The sequence below is a fragment of the Tursiops truncatus genome, chromosome 9, assembly GCF_011762595.2.
Source record: "Tursiops truncatus isolate mTurTru1 chromosome 9, mTurTru1.mat.Y, whole genome shotgun sequence".
In the NCBI taxonomy this organism is placed as follows: domain Eukaryota; kingdom Metazoa; phylum Chordata; class Mammalia; order Artiodactyla; family Delphinidae; genus Tursiops; species Tursiops truncatus.
In genome coordinates, this window is record NC_047042.1 from 59,788,359 (window position 1) to 59,804,518 (window position 16,160).

Consider the following 16,160-nt stretch of genomic DNA (forward strand, 5'->3'; position numbering starts at 1 on the left):
TATTTTTAACACCTTTATTGGAGTATAATTGCTTTACAATGGTGTTAGTTTCTGCTTTACAACAAAATGAATCAGTTATATATATACACATGTTCCCATATTTCTTCCCTCTTGCGTCTCCCTGCCTCCCACCCCTCCAGGCGGTCACAAAGCACCAAGCTCATCTCCCTGTGCTATGCGGCTGCTTCCCACTAGCTATCTACCTTACGTTTGGTAGTGTATATATGTCCATGACTCTCTCTCGCTTTGTCACAGTTCACCCTTCCCCCTCCCCATATCCTCAAGTCCATTCTCCAGTAGGTCTGTGTCTTTATTCCTGTCTTACCCCTAGGTTCTTCATGACATTTTTTTTCTTAAATTCCATATATATGTGTTAGCATACAGTATTTGTCTTTCTCTTTCTGACTTACTTCACTCTGTATGACAGACTCTAGGTCTATCCACCTCATTACAAATAGCTCAATTTCGTTTCTTTTTATGGCTGAGTAATATTCCATTGTATATATGTGCCACATCTTCTTTATCCATTCATCTGAAGATGGACACTTAGGTTGTTTCCATCTCCGGGCTATTGTAAATAGAGCTGCAATGAACATTTTGGTACATGACTCTTTTGGAATTATGGTTTTCTCAGGGTATATGCCCAGTAGTGGGATTGCTGGGTCATATGGTAGTTCTGTTTGTAGTTTTTTAAGGAACCTCCATACTGTTCTCCACAGTGGCTGTATCAAATTACATTCCCACCAACAGTGCAAGAGGGTTCCCTTTTCTCCACACCCTCTCCAGCATTTATTGTTTCTAGATTTTTTGATGGTAGCCATTCTGACTGGTGTGAGATGATATCTCATTGTAGTTTTGATTTGCATTTCTCTAATGATTAGTGATGTTGAGCATTCTTTCATGTGTTTGTTGGCAGTCTGTATATCTTATTTGGAGAAATGTCTATTTAGGTCTTCTGCCCATTTTTGGATTGGGTTTGTTTTTTTGTTACTAAGCTGCATGAGCTGCTTATAAATTTTGGAGATTAATTCTTTGCCAGTTGCTTCATTTGCAAATATTTTCTCCCATTCTGAGGGTTGTCTTTTGGTCTTGTTTATGGTTTCCTTTGCTGTGCAAAAGCTTTGAAGTTTCATTAGGTCCCATTTGTTTATTTTTGTTTCCATTTCTCTAGGAGGTGGGTCAAAAAGGATCTTGCTGTGATTTCTGTCATTGAGTGTTCTGCCTATGTTTTCCTCTAAGAGTTTGATAGTTTCTGGCCTTACATTTAGGTCTTTAATCCATTTTGAGCTTATTTTTGTGTATGGTGTTAGGGAGTGATCTAATCTCATACTTTTACATGTACCTGTCCAGTTTTCCCAGCACTACTTATTGAAGAGGCTGTCCTTTCTCCACTGTACATTTTGCCTCTATCAAAGATAAGGTGACCATATGTGCGTGGGTTTACCTCTGGGCTTTCTATCCTGTTCCATTGATCTATATTTCTGTTTTTGTGCCAGTACCATACTGTCTTGATTACTGTAGCTTTGTATTATAGTCTGAAGTCAGGGAGCATGATTCCTCCAGCTCCGTTTTTCGTTCTCAAGATTGCTTTGGCTATTCAGGGTCTTTTGTGTTTCCATACAAATTGTGAAATTTTTTGTTCTAATTCTGTGAAAAAATGCCATTGGTAGTTTGATAGGGATTGCATTGAATCTATAGATTGCTTTGGGTAGTAGAGTCATTTTCACAATGTTGATTCTTCCAATCCAAGAACATGGTATATCTCTCCATCTATTTGTATCATCTTTAATTTCTTTCATCAGTGTCTTATAATTTTCTGCATACAGGTCTTTTGTCTCCTTAGGCAGATTTATTCCTAGATATTTTATTCTTTTTGTTGCAGTGGTAAATGGGAATGATATCTTGATTTCACCTTCAGATTTTTCATCATTAGTGTATAGGAATGCCAGAGATTTCTGTCCTTTAATTTTGTATCCTGCTACTTTACCAAATTCATTGATTAGCTCTAGTAGTTTTCTGGTAGCCTCTTTAGGATTCTCTATGTATAGTATCATGTCATCTGCAAACAGTGACAGCTTTACTTCTTCTTTTCTGATTTGGATTCCTTTTATTTCCTTTTCTTCTCTGATTGCTGTGGCTAAAACTTCCAAAACTATGTTGAATAAGAGTGGTAAGGGTGGGCAACCTTGTCTTGTTCCTGATCTTAGTGGAAATGCTTTCAGTTTTTCACCATTGAGGACGATGTTGGCTGTGGCTTTGTCATATATGGCCTTTATTATGTTGAGGAAAGTTCCCTCTATGCCTACTTTCTGCAGGATTTTTATCATAAATGGGTGTTGAATTTTGTCAAAAGCTTTCTCTGCATCTATTGAGATGATCATATGGTTTTTCTCCTTCAAATTGTTAATATGGTGTATCACGTTGATTGATTTCCGTACATTGAAGAATCCTTGCATTCCTGAAATAAACCGCACTTGATCGTGGTGTATGATCCATATAACGTGCTGTTGGATTCTGTTTGCTAGTATTTTGTTGAGGATTTTTGCATCTATGTTCATCAGTGATATTGGCCTGTAGTTTTCTTTCTTTGTGACATCCTTGTCTGGTTTTGGTATCAGGGTGATGGTGGCCTTGTAGAATGAGTTTGGGAGTGTTCCTCCCTCTGCTATATTTTGGAAGAGTTTGAGAAGGATAGGTGTTAGCTCTTCTCTAAATGTTTGATAGAATTCGCCTGTGAAGCCATCTGGTCCTGGGCTTTTGTTTGTTGGAAGATTTTTAATCACAGTTTCAATTTCAGTGCTTGTGATTGGTCTGTTCATATTTTCTATTTCTTCCTGATTCAGTCTTGGCAGGTTGTGCATTTCTAAGAATTTGTGCATTTCTTCCAGGTTGTCCATTTTATTGGCATAGAGTTGCTTGTAGTAATCTCTTATGATCATTTGCATTTCTGCAGTGTCAGTTGTTATTTTTTTTTCATTTCTAATTCTATTGATTTGAGTCTTCTCCCTTTTTTTCTTGATGAGTCTGGCTAATGGTTTATTAATTTTGTTTATCTTCTCAAAGAACCAGCTTTTAGTTTTATTGATCTTTGCTCTGATGTCATATTTTATATCTCCGTGCTGATCCCTTTACTGTTTATTGTAGTTATAGTCACTTTTACAATTTTTTTGTTTTTTATTATGATGGTTTTATTAACAAGTATATAATATACTGCATACTGTACACACAAGGACTGTACAGTACAAATTTATGTTCACAGTTTGACATTACAAAATGTCATTATTCCGTCTTTTTTTGAAACCACATACTGGTTTAAGTGATCTTCAATATATATTTGTCTTTCCTATTGTTATTTTCCCTTTCCTATAGATGCTTCTTTTCCATTTAGAGAAGACTCTTCAACATTTCTTTCAGAGTATGTTTAGTATCACTGAATTCTTTCAGGTTTTTGCTTGTCTGAGAAATCCTTCTCTCCTTATATAATCTTTTCTCCTTGATAATCTTGCTGGGTTGAGTATCCTAGGTTGTAGGTTTTTCCCCTTCAGGACTTTGAATATCATGCCACTCCTTCTAGCCTGCAAGGTTTCTGCAGAGAAATCAGATGATAGCCTTATGCGGGGGTGGGGGGGGGTTCCCTTGTGTATGATGCTGTTTTATACTTGCTGCCTTTAGAATTCTAACTTTTGCCATTTTAATTATGATATGTCTTGGTGTGGGTGTGGTCGGGTTCCTCTTGTTTGGGACCCTCTGTGCTTCCTGTACCTAGATATTTATTTCCTTCTTTAGGTTTGGGAAGTTTTCAGCCATAATTTCTTCAAATACATTTTTGATTCTCTTCTCTCTTCTCGTTCTGGAAACCCTATAATGCAGATGTTGGCACATTTTATATTATCCCATAGATCTCATATGTTGCTTTCATTTTTTTTCATTTTCTTTCTGTCTGCTGTACTGATTTGATAGTTTCCATTTTTTAATCTTCCAGATCATTTATGTGTTCTGTGTCATTTAGTCTGCTATTCATTGCTCTTAGGGTGCTTTGTGTCTAAAATGGAATTATTTTTGATTGGGTCTTTTTATAGTTTTTGTTAAAATGATCTGTGCTCTAGATCAACTCTTTGTTGATCAACTTAGATCAACTCTTTCTTCATTCAGTTAGCATTTTTATTACCAACTTTTTGAACTCATTGTTACCTCTGTTTCATTACTTTTTCGGGGGGGGGGGTTCTCTTGCTCTTTCAATTGGGAATAGTTCCTCTGCTTTTTCATTTTACTTAACTTTCTCTGTCTCAATGAATTTAGGTGAAACAGTTACCTACTGTGGTCTTGAAGGGGTGTTTGTTTTTATGTGGGAGTGTCCCCATGTAGACTGTGTGCCCAGTGTTTTTGGTGTGAGGATGGGTTTTGATGTGGATACCAGTCATGTCTTCTTCAGGATGTGCGGGCCCCTATCAGCTTGATGGGGGTGTGGCTAGAATTGAAAGAGCTAGAGCCTGCACAGGGTGTGATGCAGGACTTCCTCTCTGCTCAGTGGCCATCACACAGGGCAGGGGGCTGCTCCTAAGTTGCTGGAGTGAATGCCCTGAGGGTTGGGCTCAAGCTGGCTCTGTTCCTTTTAAGTGTATGTTTTTCCTTCTCCCTGCACTGGGGCTTGTGCACTTACAGAGGTCCAATGGCACCACCTGTGTAGGCAGCTGCAGCTCTGCTCAGATGCAGCCCAAGGTCATGTCTTTTCCCCATAGTGGTCATCCCAGATCTAGTGCAAGGTTGTGGTGTGGAGTGGGTGGGGCTGGAGCATTTGCTCAGCTAGCACTAGGGGTCATGGCATTATGGCTGTGGGAGTTGAAGCAGCTATGCTGCCATCAGACGTCTGGGCTGCTTCTGTAGTGCTGTTTTAGTAAGTGCTAACAGTGGCTGCTACTGCCCTACCTGGACCACCCCCCAGGTTCCTGGGCCACCTCTGCATCTCTAGATCGAGTCTTCTCCCAGGACCTGGCTGCCCTAGATCTAGTGCCAAGCTGTGGAATGAGTGGGGCTGGGGTGGTTGCTCAGCTGGGACTGGTGAGTGTGGTGACACCACCATGCTAGGGCAGACCTCACTTTGCCCTCTCTGGTGGTAAGCAAGCACCCATGCACTCCTCACAACTGGAGTCTAGGCTTCTCCAGCCTTTCTGTCTGTCCTAGCAGTTCTCCAAGCAGCCAATGGGGCTTGTCTCCTCTGTGTGGCTCAACCCGCTCACTCCCCAGGGCGAGTATCCACCTGTCTGGTCTTCCTTTTCCTCTTGGTCCCCTCCCATGGGCTCTGTCCTGACCTGATGCTTTTTTTTCCCATCCTCTGTGATTACATGGGAATCTTTCTTGCAGCCTTGGTTGTACAGGAGTTCTCCTGCCAGTTTCCAGTTAGTTTTCCACAAGACTTGTTCCACATGTAGATGTATTTTTGATGTGTTTGTGGGGGAGGTAAGCTCCATGTCCTCTTACCCTGCCATCTTGATGACTTGTTTGATATTCACATATTAATCCTTTCCAGCTACCATCACTCTATGGACTGGGTCTCACTAAGGTAACCAATAGCCTCTATAAACCTGAACTTAAATGACAGTTTTTAGCCCTTGTCTTTCCTGACCCTCACAGGCATTTGGCTGTCCTGCCCTCTCCCTCCTCCTTGAAACACCACCTTCCCTTGGTTTGATATTATGCTCTCTGGTTTCTTTCCTACATCTGGCCACTCCATCGCTGTCTCCTTTTTTATATCCTCCTCCATGTGACCTCCAAATAATGGATTTCCTCCAGGCTTGGGGCCTGGCCCTCTTCCCCAGAAGAACCTCATCTATCCCTGGCCTCATTCATATGTCATTGAGCTGGGCCAGACTGCTCCACTGTGGGGCCGCTTACCTACTTGACACCTTCATCTGGACACCTCCCAGGTACCTCAAAGTGGGCACATCTCCCCAGGGTTCCCTAGCTCCATGAATGGTACAACTCTACATCCAGTTGTGCAAGTTAGTAACCTGGGGGTCAACCTTCGTCCTCATCTTCATATTCTATCTATCTATCACAGAGTTCTATTCCCTAAATACCCCTAGAATGGGCTCCCTGGAACCTCTCCGTATGTTCAGCACCACCATCCTGACCTAAGCACCCATCATCTCTTCTCTGGCTCACTGCAGTGTCCTACTGACCGTCCCTTTACATGGCCTCCTCCAATCCGCTTTCCTAGAGGAGCCAGAGTGGTCTTTTTACAATGCACATCTGATCACATCCCTCTTTGCTTCAAACTGTTGAATCACTTTCCCTTGCTTTTAGGATAAAGACCAAAATACTTAACATGACCCACATGACCCACAGATATTTTATGGTCTAGTCTCCGCCTGTCTCCTCTGCCTCCTGTTGCTCCCTCTTCCCCACTGTCTGAACCACAGGCCCATCTGCTTCTTGCTGTTCTTCAAGGGCACCATGTTTTTTCATGCCTCAGAGCCTTTGCACGTACTGTTTCCCCACCTGGAACACTTTCAGCTGATGAACTCGTATTCATCCTCCATGGCTCAGTTTAAATGCCACTTCCTTAGGGAGACCTTCCCTGAAACCTCATCTGTATTAGGTTCCCTTCTTAGCTTTCCCCTTTCTAGCACTCATCATGATTGTAATTAAATAGTTACTTGAATGATTTGTTTCTTAACTGTGTCTTCCTCACTAGAGGGTACACGCATGAGGGCAGGTCCATTTTGTTCACTACTGGACTCTTGGTACCAGCATCGTGCCTGGCACACAAGCACTTTGTTGTTCAACAAATGAAGATGCGGTGCTTTCCCTGGGGACTCAGCAGTGACCATGACACAGGCCCTACCCTCAGGCTGTCTCGTCTAGACTGTAGCTCCTTCACAGGAAGCTATTACAATGGAGTGCAGTAAATGCTATAATTTACAATACCAGGTCATTGAACACTGCTAACTTCTGTCTTTGAAGACTGAGGGACTTCAGACCTCAGGTTCTTTTTGGACAGGGACAAGGCAGAAATAAATGTCAGTACAGATAATGAGTCCAAAGCGATGGTCCACGGTCATCTGTGCCAGTGTGGCCCCAGGCAGAGCTGCTCCCTCATCTCCACTCCCCTGCTGGCTCAACCCCTGGACAGGGCCAACACAGCCAGCACTCTCACCGAGCCCAGTCCCAGGGAGTCAGACACCTGGGCTGAGCCAGGGGCTGAAGTAAAGATACTCCTGGGCCAGCACCCGAGCCCTCCTCCTTGTCCTCTTTCCGAGTCCTCCCTGACACCAGTGCCGCTTTCAGGCTCTGCAGAGCATGCCTTGAAGATCGACACCTGGTCCTACACAAATAATTCCTTGTGTAGGAACAGCGGTTGTCTGTTGGTAGGTGACAAAGGCCCATTTCAAGCTTGACGGACTTAAAGCAGCTGCATATCCTTACAACCATCCTAACCAGCCCCTGAGAAGGGTGGAAGCCAGCTGTAGTCCACAGACTGTCCTGCAGCCTGGCCTCCCCTCCTCTCTGCTCCCCTCCTCTGCCTGCTGTCCTCAAACAATAGAGTCAGCAGGAAACGGGGTGGTTCTAGGAAAGGATCACAGGCTGAGGGTGGTTGGAGATTAACGCGAACTAAAATCCCACTGGCTCTCCAGTGCCTTTGAGGGCTGAGCAGCGGGCTTCGGCCTTGAAGGCACACATGCCACAGCCTCTCCATCGGTCTGCCTTGGAGCTGGGCTTTCTACTCTAGGACAGTGTTTTCAAATGTTTTTCTGACTGTGACCTCAAATAAGAACATTTTACATTGTGAACCAGCATCTGTGTATACGTACACACCCACATCTGAAATGAGATTATGAAAGAATATTTCATACTAGGCACAGAGCATTCTGGCTCTGTTTCATTTTTTAAATAATGCTGGTTGCAACCCACCAAACCAATTTTATGGTCCACTAACAGATTCTATAGCGAAATTTAAAAAGGTCAGGGAGGTAGCTGTACCTTGCTCCATTGTTTTTGGCTGTGAAATTCTTCTCCCCAGTCATGAAGAAAGAACTGTAGTTAACGAGCAACTACCCCCTGAGCTGAGGGTTTGGCTCACCGTGAGGCTGCTCCGTGGATCTCAGGGCCCACAGTGGTAGCATGAACTCCTGTGGTCTCTGTCCTCACGGGGCCCTGGATTTGTGTCATGGTTCCCATGCAGGTCTGAGCCTCACACACTGCTGGGCTGTCTCAGGCCAGGCCTCGGGTAGATAGCAAATTCCAGAGCACTTGGGGGTCTGGATTCAGAGACACGGAGCCCTCTGTTCTCAGCTCGGTTACATCAGTACTCTGAGGCAGTCAGGGACCTTTCTGTCCAGTTAACTGCTGTTTCCCTAGCACTTAACCCAGTGGTGTAACCATTGTCACTAATGGGACACACACACTCCCCCACCCCCGAATATGCTACAGGCCCAGTCCTACCTCGGGGCTGTGTGTCCCGTAGGAGGCACAAGAAAGGAAATGGGGCTCAGCATTGCAGCAAAGCAGAGCACATGCCTTCCTTCTGCTAGCATAACAGAAACAGGAAGTCGAAAAAGAGTACAATCAGCTCAAATACAGCCTGGAAGCCCAGAGAAGGAAAAGAACATGCTTTAAACTCTGGGCCAGCATGGTCATCTCTCAGGCTCATGAGTCCCAGAGTGATTAACTTTCAGTGGGAATCCCTTTCCCAGTCTGTCTGCCCCCGTGCAACCCAGGACAGTAGGCAGGACAGGGGGGCTGGGGAGGAGAGCCCTGACTATAGAGTCGTAGTCTGAGCTGAATTTCAGCTTCTCTTAGGTGTGACCTTGGTCTGGGCCTCAGTTTCTACATCTGTGAAATGGAGAAAATACTACCTACATTACAGATTGTTGGAAAGATGGGAGATAAATGGACAGTGCCCTGCATTGTACATGGCACACAGTAAATGGTGCTGAGTAAATAATCGTTGTTGTTATCATTACAAGTGGTAGATTGGTCTTACCAAATCTCCATTATGCCAGTGTTCTTCTGTAATGCATCTGCCAACTGGGCAATCCCCTTGGCTGTAATCTGGTTCTGGATAAGCCTGAAAGAGGAATATATCTTTTGTATCAAGTAATACTGGATTAAATCTGCCCACTTCATTAGGGGGTTGGAAGGATACAATGGGATAAGAGACAGGGTCAGGGGAAGAACTGAGTCCCCTTAACGTTCGATCTTGCTGAGATTGTGTCGATCAGATCCATGAAAATAAAGAACATGCTTTAAAATGTTTAATTTTTCTGATGGGCAGAAGACCTAAATAGACATTTCTCCAAAGACGACATACAGATGGCCAAGAGGCACATGAAAAGATGCTCATCATCGCTAATAATTAGAGAAATGCAAATTAAAACAACAATGAGGTATCACCTCACACCAGTCAGAATGGCCATCATCAAAATGTCTACATACAATAAATGCTGGAGAGGGTGTGGAGAAAAGGAAACCCTCCTACACTGTCGGTGGGAATGTAAATTGGTACAGCCACTATGGAGAACAGTATGGATATTCCTTAAAAAACTAAAAATAGAGCTACCATATGATCCAGCAATCCCACTCCTGGGCATATATCCAGAGAAAACCATAATTCAAAAGGATACGTGCACCCCAGTATTCACAGCAGCACTATTTACAATAGCCAGGACATGGAAGCAACCTAAATGTCCATCGACAGATGAATGGATAAAGAAGATATGGTGTATATATATATATATATATATATATATATATACACACAATGGATTATTAGCCATAAAAAAGAATGAAATCATGCCATTTGCAGCAACATGGATGGACCCAGACATTATCATACTAAGCAAATTAAGTCATTAAGAGATAGACAAATACCATATGATATCACTTATATGTGAAATCTGAAATACGACACAAATGAACATATCTATGAAACAAAAACAGACTCACAAATAGAACAGACTTGTGGTTGCCAAGGGGGAGGGAAGGTTTGGGATTAGCAGATGCAAATTATTATATATAGGATAAACAACAAGGTCCTACTGTATAGCACAGGGGACTGTATTCAAACTCCTGTGATAAACCATAATGGAAAAGAATATATATATGTATAACTGAGTTACTTTCCTGTACAGCAGAAATTAAATACAACACTGTAAATTAACTACACTTAAGTAAAATTTTTTTAAATGTTTAACTTTTCTGTGTATTTTTATAGTGAGCATAATATATCTGTATATTCATATGTAGGTAATTTAATATATGAACATATATGTATGCATGTGTGCTTGACATTTTTCACTGCAGGGGTGCCCAGTCAAAAATGTTTGGAGACTACCAGTCTGAACAACAAATTCTTGGAGACTACCAGTCTGAACAGCAAATTCTAAGGAACACATCTGGGGAACAGGCAGTCTGATGTCTCCTTCCAGATGGCTGGAGAAAGGCAAGGCAGTTTTTAAAGTTAAGTATTTTTTAAAGAGCTGGCCATTCTCTTCTTTGGGGGAAACAAAGGCTTCCAAGATGGAGGGAGGAAGAACAGTTCTGCTGCTACTCATGGGTCCCAGTGGAAAAGCATCAATAATGGGGCCTCTAAGAGTATACCCCATTATGTTGGGTGGCATTGATTCTAATGAAACAAAGATTTCAGATACAGCTGGGAAGCCTGGGCAATTCCCAAATTGCTCCCCTGGGAAGCCATGCGTCTAACCCACCCAGGAAAGAGCAGCACAAGTCAGTGATACGTCTGTGCTTCATCACAGGTTCACTCCTCACCCCCCAGCTATTTGTAGCATAAGGCTACTATTGAACTTGACCTTTAGAAATTCTGGGCACTGATCCAAGAAGGTAGCTGTGTACCAGGAAGATAATGACCTATATTACTGTGACTAATGAGATTATAGAAATTAAGCCAGTTCCTTAAGGAGGCAGTATAGCATCCTGGTTAAAAGCTCTCCTCATATACATACACCCACTCCCCACTTCTCAGCTGCAGATCCTTGAAGAAATAAACTTAAGCTTTCTATTCCTCAGCTGCCTGATCTATAAAATGGGAATAACTATAAGAGAACCCCGCTACCCTGGGTGTGTGAGATTTCAATAGGAGGATGTGTATGAAGTAGTTCTCATCATTTCTACCATGGCGCCCAGGGGAAGGGAGCTCTTGTCACCATTCCTGCCCAAGCACACAGGACTTGGTGGCTGTGCTGCAGCCAGGACCCAGTGATCCCCGCCACATCTCTCAAAGACTGGGGCTCCTGGGCCAAGTGACAGAGGTGAGACCTTCTGGTAAGCACAGCCACAGTGTGACTTGGACATTTTTGCAAAAGGAGCAAAAATAGAACCTGGAAGTGGGCACTGAGTTCTGCATTCAGTTAAATTCTGCTGTTTCCTAATCACCCCTTCTGGAAAGCTGCAAACACTGCCACCACCTACACCTTGCTGGGGGGAGGGTGAGCTGCCTGAAGCCTAGACCTGGCAAGAGGCTGGGTAGGAGGAGAAGTAAAAAGCCTGGCAGTGCTCAGGTACATATGCCCACTGGCTACCTTCACTGCAGACAGTGTAGTCTGTACTGGCACCAAGAGCTAAGAGTCACTCTCTAGCCCTGTTCTAGCTCTGTTCTCGTGAAGGGGCTGGCCTGACACCTAGGGAAGGGCATAAAAGAACGTCTACAGGTCAGAAAGAAAAGGAATAAAACAAACACAGATGTAAAAGTAGCACACTCTGGGTTTTTTGGGGGTTTTTTGTTTTTACAGAAGTTGACTTGGTGATCTAAAATTCACATGGAAATGCTAGAGACCCAGAATAGTCAAAACAATATTGAGAAAGAAGAACAAAGTTGGAAGACCCACATTTCCTGGTTTCAAAACTTACTACAAAGTTACAATAATCAGGACAGTGTGGTCCTGGCATGATGATAAACATATGGCTCAATGAACTAGAATAGAAGGTCCAGAAATAAACTCACAGATTTATGGTCAACTGAGTTTTGACAAAAGCGTCAGGGCCATTCAAAATGGAAAGAGACTTTTCAACATGTGGTGCTGGGACAACTGGATATCTACATGCAATAATATGAAGCTGGACCCCTAACACCTCATACCATACACAGAAATGAACTCCAAATGGATCAAAGACCTAAATGTAAGAGCAAAACTATAACACTTAAAGGAAATCTTCGGGATCTTGGATTAGCCAGTGATTTCTTACTAAGATACCTAAAGCACAGGCAACTAAACAAAAAATAGATAAATTGGACTTTATCAAAATTAAATACTTTGGTGCTTCAGAGGTCACTCTCAAGAAAGTGAAAAACCTCACAGAAAGAGAAGAAATATTTGCAAATCACGTATCTAGTAAATGTCTAGCACCCAGAATATATAAAGAACTCTAACAACTCAGCAATTAAAAGGCATATAACCCAATTTACAAATGGACAAAGGATGTGGAGACAGTTCTCTAAAGAAGGTACACAAATGGCCAATATGCACATGAAAAGACACCCAACACTGTTAGCAGTCAGGGAAATGCAAATCAAAACCATGATGAGGGCTTCCCTGGTGGCGCAGTGGCTGAGAGTCCGCCTGCCGATGCAGGGGACACGGGTTCATGCCCTGGTCCGGGAAGATCCCACATGCTGCAGAGCGGCTGGGCCCATAAGCCATGGCCGCTGAGCCTGCGCATCCGGAGCCTGTGCTCCGCAACGGGAGAGGCCACAACAGTGAGAGGCCCGCGTACCGGGGAAAAAAAAAAAAAAAACCCATGATGAGATACCACTTTACACCCACTAGGATGGCATTACCCAAAAAAGACAGACAATAGCAAGTGTTTGTGAGGACATGGAGAAATGGGGACCTTCATACATGACTGGTGGAAATGTAAATAGCACAACCACTTTGAAAAACAGTTTGGCATTTAACAGAGTGACCATATGACCCAGCAATTCTATCCCAAGAGAAATGAAAACATTTCACATACAAACATGTGCGCGAATGTTCACAGTAGCATTATTCATAATAGTCATAAAGTAGAAACAACCCAAATGTCCACCAACTGAAGAATGGACAAACAAAACATGGACTGTCCATACAATGGAATATCATTCAGCCATAAAAAGCAATGGAGTACTGATATATGCTACAATGTAGGTGAACCTTGAAAACTTTTGCTAGTGAAAGAACATAGAAACAAAAGGTCATATATTGTATGACTGCATTTCTATGAAATGCCCAGAAGAGGCAAATCCATAGAGACTGGAAGTAGATTAGCAGGTGCCAGGGACTAAGGGAGGAGAAGGATGGGGAGTGATGACTTAACGCGTACAGGTTTCTGGCGGGTAGGGGAGGTGGGTAGTTTTGTAAAATGTTCTAGAATTAGATAGTGGTGATGGTTGCACCACCTTATAAATATGCTAAAAACCACTGAACTGTACACTTAAAAAGTGTGACTTTATGATATGTGAATCTCAAAAAATATTTCAAAAGATAGATATATCTCAAAGAATATTTTTTTAAAAAGCACAGTGTTTAAATCTGAATTACCATAAATGTTTCAACGTCTGGTTGACTTTCAACATCTCTGCCAAGCTCTCTGCCACTTCATCATCAAGTTCATTTTTGGTGAGCCTGGAAAAGAAAGGAAGTGTCGACTCAGGACAGCGCTATCTGGCACCCACTCTCCACTGAGTTCACAGAAGCGGGATCCCAGCCCCGGCGTCTGCATCTTATGCAGCTCATCACTTGCTGAGAACCCAGCAAACAGCCAGGCTCCAAGCCAGCCTCTGAGCCCCACAGACAATAAACGGAGGTTCATTTCTAGTGCAACCCTTCACCCAAGCTCCTACTTCTTAGCCGTGCTGCTGCCGGGGGAGCCCATACTCCCTCCCCATCCTTGCTGAGCCCTCAGATCTCTCAGAAGACGGGCCCACAGAAAGCGAGGGGCCAGTGCCTGCTTCTCGGGTCTCCAGCCGTTAAGATCCCTTGAACACCACGGACAGTGTGTTACTAAACTCAGTCAGATGAAGACCTAGAAAAGCCTGCCGACTGCGCGTTAAAATGTGTTCATCACTTTGCTCCGAGGCCACTTATGAAGGACCCGAGTTCTGTGACTGAAAGTTCAGGAAGTCTCTCAGTTGTTCGTAAAAGCAGGAAGTGGTCTGGATAAAGTACAGAGGGCTAGAAGTTCCTGGTTGTAAAGAGAATTAAACCCTGTTGTGCCAGTGGATGAAAGAATAAATAAGGAAGGAGAAATGAATATAAAGAACATTTAAAAAATCATTCCTTGAAGAGCAATTTGGTAGTGTCTATCCACACTTTAAATGTGTTTCACTTTGGGCCAACAATTCAACGTCTAGAAATCCACCCTATGGTGTGCAAAGACATTACACACAGGTTCTATACATGCAGTATTGGTTGCAGTCTTTTCGGTCGTAACATAAGATGTGAACAAATTTCAGTATCAGTAGAGGCAGCCAGCAAAATACATTGTGAGTGTACATTCAAGGGACACTGTGCAACCTTTAGAGAGAATGAGGTAGGATAAAGAAAGAGGCAGAAGAGCATGGGGCTCAAGATGCTCTGAGCCAGACATGCCGGCTGGCAATGGCTTACTAGCAGGGCGACCACAGCACGTGGTTGAACTTCTCTGGGCCTGAGTTTTCTCACCAGCAAATGTGAACAGTAATGGTACAGCCCTCATAACACAGTTGTGAGAATGAGTTAATACATGGAAAAGGCTGAGAACAATGTGTGATGTACAGTGAGTACTCAAGAGATTTTGGGGATTGACATTATTATTATCCCTCTAGACCTGTGGTTCTCAACTGGGGTGACTTCTCCAGGGGACACTTGCCAATGTCTGGAGACAATTTTGACTGTCACAATTAGGGGTTACTACTGGTATCTAATGGGTAGAGGCCAGGGATTCTGCTAAATATCTTACAATACACAGGACAGCCTCTCAACAAAAAAGAATTATTTGGACCCAAATGTCAACAGTGTTGAGATTGAGAAACCCTGACATAAAAGGACATGTCAGATATGTACAATATATGGTTGAGATATTTTTTCTTTAGTCACTTGCTAAATGCTATTCAGTTTCATAAGAAAAGCGATATTTATTTGAATATACATTCAAATGCTAGAAATAAAAGATTATATTTAGAAAGCATGAGGGAGGAGGTTCTTTCACTTCCTACTTTCCCGACTTCAGTGTATTATATTTTTTTCAAAAAAGCATGTATTACTTTTCAAAATCTTTTAAAAGAAAAGATTTTTTTGAGGGAAAAAGGAAAATGCACTTACTGGCCAGCAGGTCTAGTATCTGAATTCTCATAATGACGACATTTTCATTAACTAATGTAGCCAATATCTCATGAGGAGGATACAGAGACATGTAACATAACTTCCTTTCCCAGAAGCAATTTATGATACAGGCAAGTAAATAAATAAAAATACGGTAAATGACCAAAAAAAGGAACAACCAAAAGAAACAAAAAAAGCATCACTTTCAGAAGGTAACACACAGTTAACTAGTGGCCTTGGAGTGCAGAGAGGGAGCAAGGGCTGTGGGCTTCCCGTGACAGGTGAGCTGGAGCATGAAGGCCAAGTCCTGATGTGACTACCTGGGGACAGAGGAGGCTGCACGGGGGGTAGGCAGTTTAAGAGGAAGAAGGGAGAAAGTTCTGAGACAAGTGCATGAAAGTTGGACTCCTCAAGGCATATCTGAGGGTGTTCTGAGGATATCCTGACAGAATAGCTAGCCTTCTGGTTTTCCTGAGGCCTAGGGTGGGCAAAGAAGGCTAAGGTCTCAAACTCATGTTCCTGGGACCCATTCCACCCATTCTGTACTTGTTTGTGCTTCTGGGAATGGCTATTTTCTTCTCTAGGAGGAAATGAAATTATAAACCTTCCTTTGAGGAAAGGCCTAGAGCCTTTACAACAGAGAGGCACTCTTTCAGTTAAGATTCCAGGCTGTGCACAGTCTTTGGAAAAATCCCTGAGACCCAACCGTTCAAAATGACTCTGGTCATTACCAGAATATTTTCAGAGACGCATTCTGCTGCAGGGCCCATGCGAGGCTCTTTCCTCCTTCTGTAGAAATGCCATTGAATGCAAGACTAGGAAGGAAAAACATTTGGGGTAGGTTATTAAAAACACATCTACATT

General features: G+C 43.0%; 1 protein-coding gene and 1 long non-coding RNA gene across 7 annotated transcripts in view; one reads left to right on the forward strand and one right to left on the reverse strand.

Moving 5' to 3' along the window:
- The window catches only part of LOC117313602 (uncharacterized), a 59,318-nt gene that overhangs the window by 31,231 nt on the left and 11,927 nt on the right, over positions 1-16,160 (forward strand). The window contains exons 5-6 of one of the 3 annotated variants that reach the window (XR_004528150.2): positions 10,303-10,458; positions 11,029-13,541. This is a non-coding gene — a long non-coding RNA (uncharacterized lncRNA). Of the gene's footprint in view, positions 1-10,302; positions 13,542-16,160 lie in introns of those variants that run through there. The other 2 variants (XR_004528146.2, XR_012334023.1) reach the window with 2 other exon arrangements.
- NOD1 (nucleotide binding oligomerization domain containing 1) overlaps positions 1-16,160 on the reverse strand; it is a 91,804-nt gene that overhangs the window by 5,903 nt on the left and 69,741 nt on the right. For all 4 annotated transcript variants that reach the window (XM_019926060.3, XM_019926065.3, XM_033863126.2 and 1 more), the window contains 3 exons: positions 16,028-16,111; positions 13,536-13,619; positions 8,984-9,067 (listed from right to left, as the gene is read on the reverse strand). In XM_019926060.3, the coding sequence (XP_019781619.1) occupies positions 8,984-9,067; positions 13,536-13,619; positions 16,028-16,111 (252 nt within the window). The remainder of the gene's footprint in view (positions 1-8,983; positions 9,068-13,535; positions 13,620-16,027; positions 16,112-16,160) is intronic.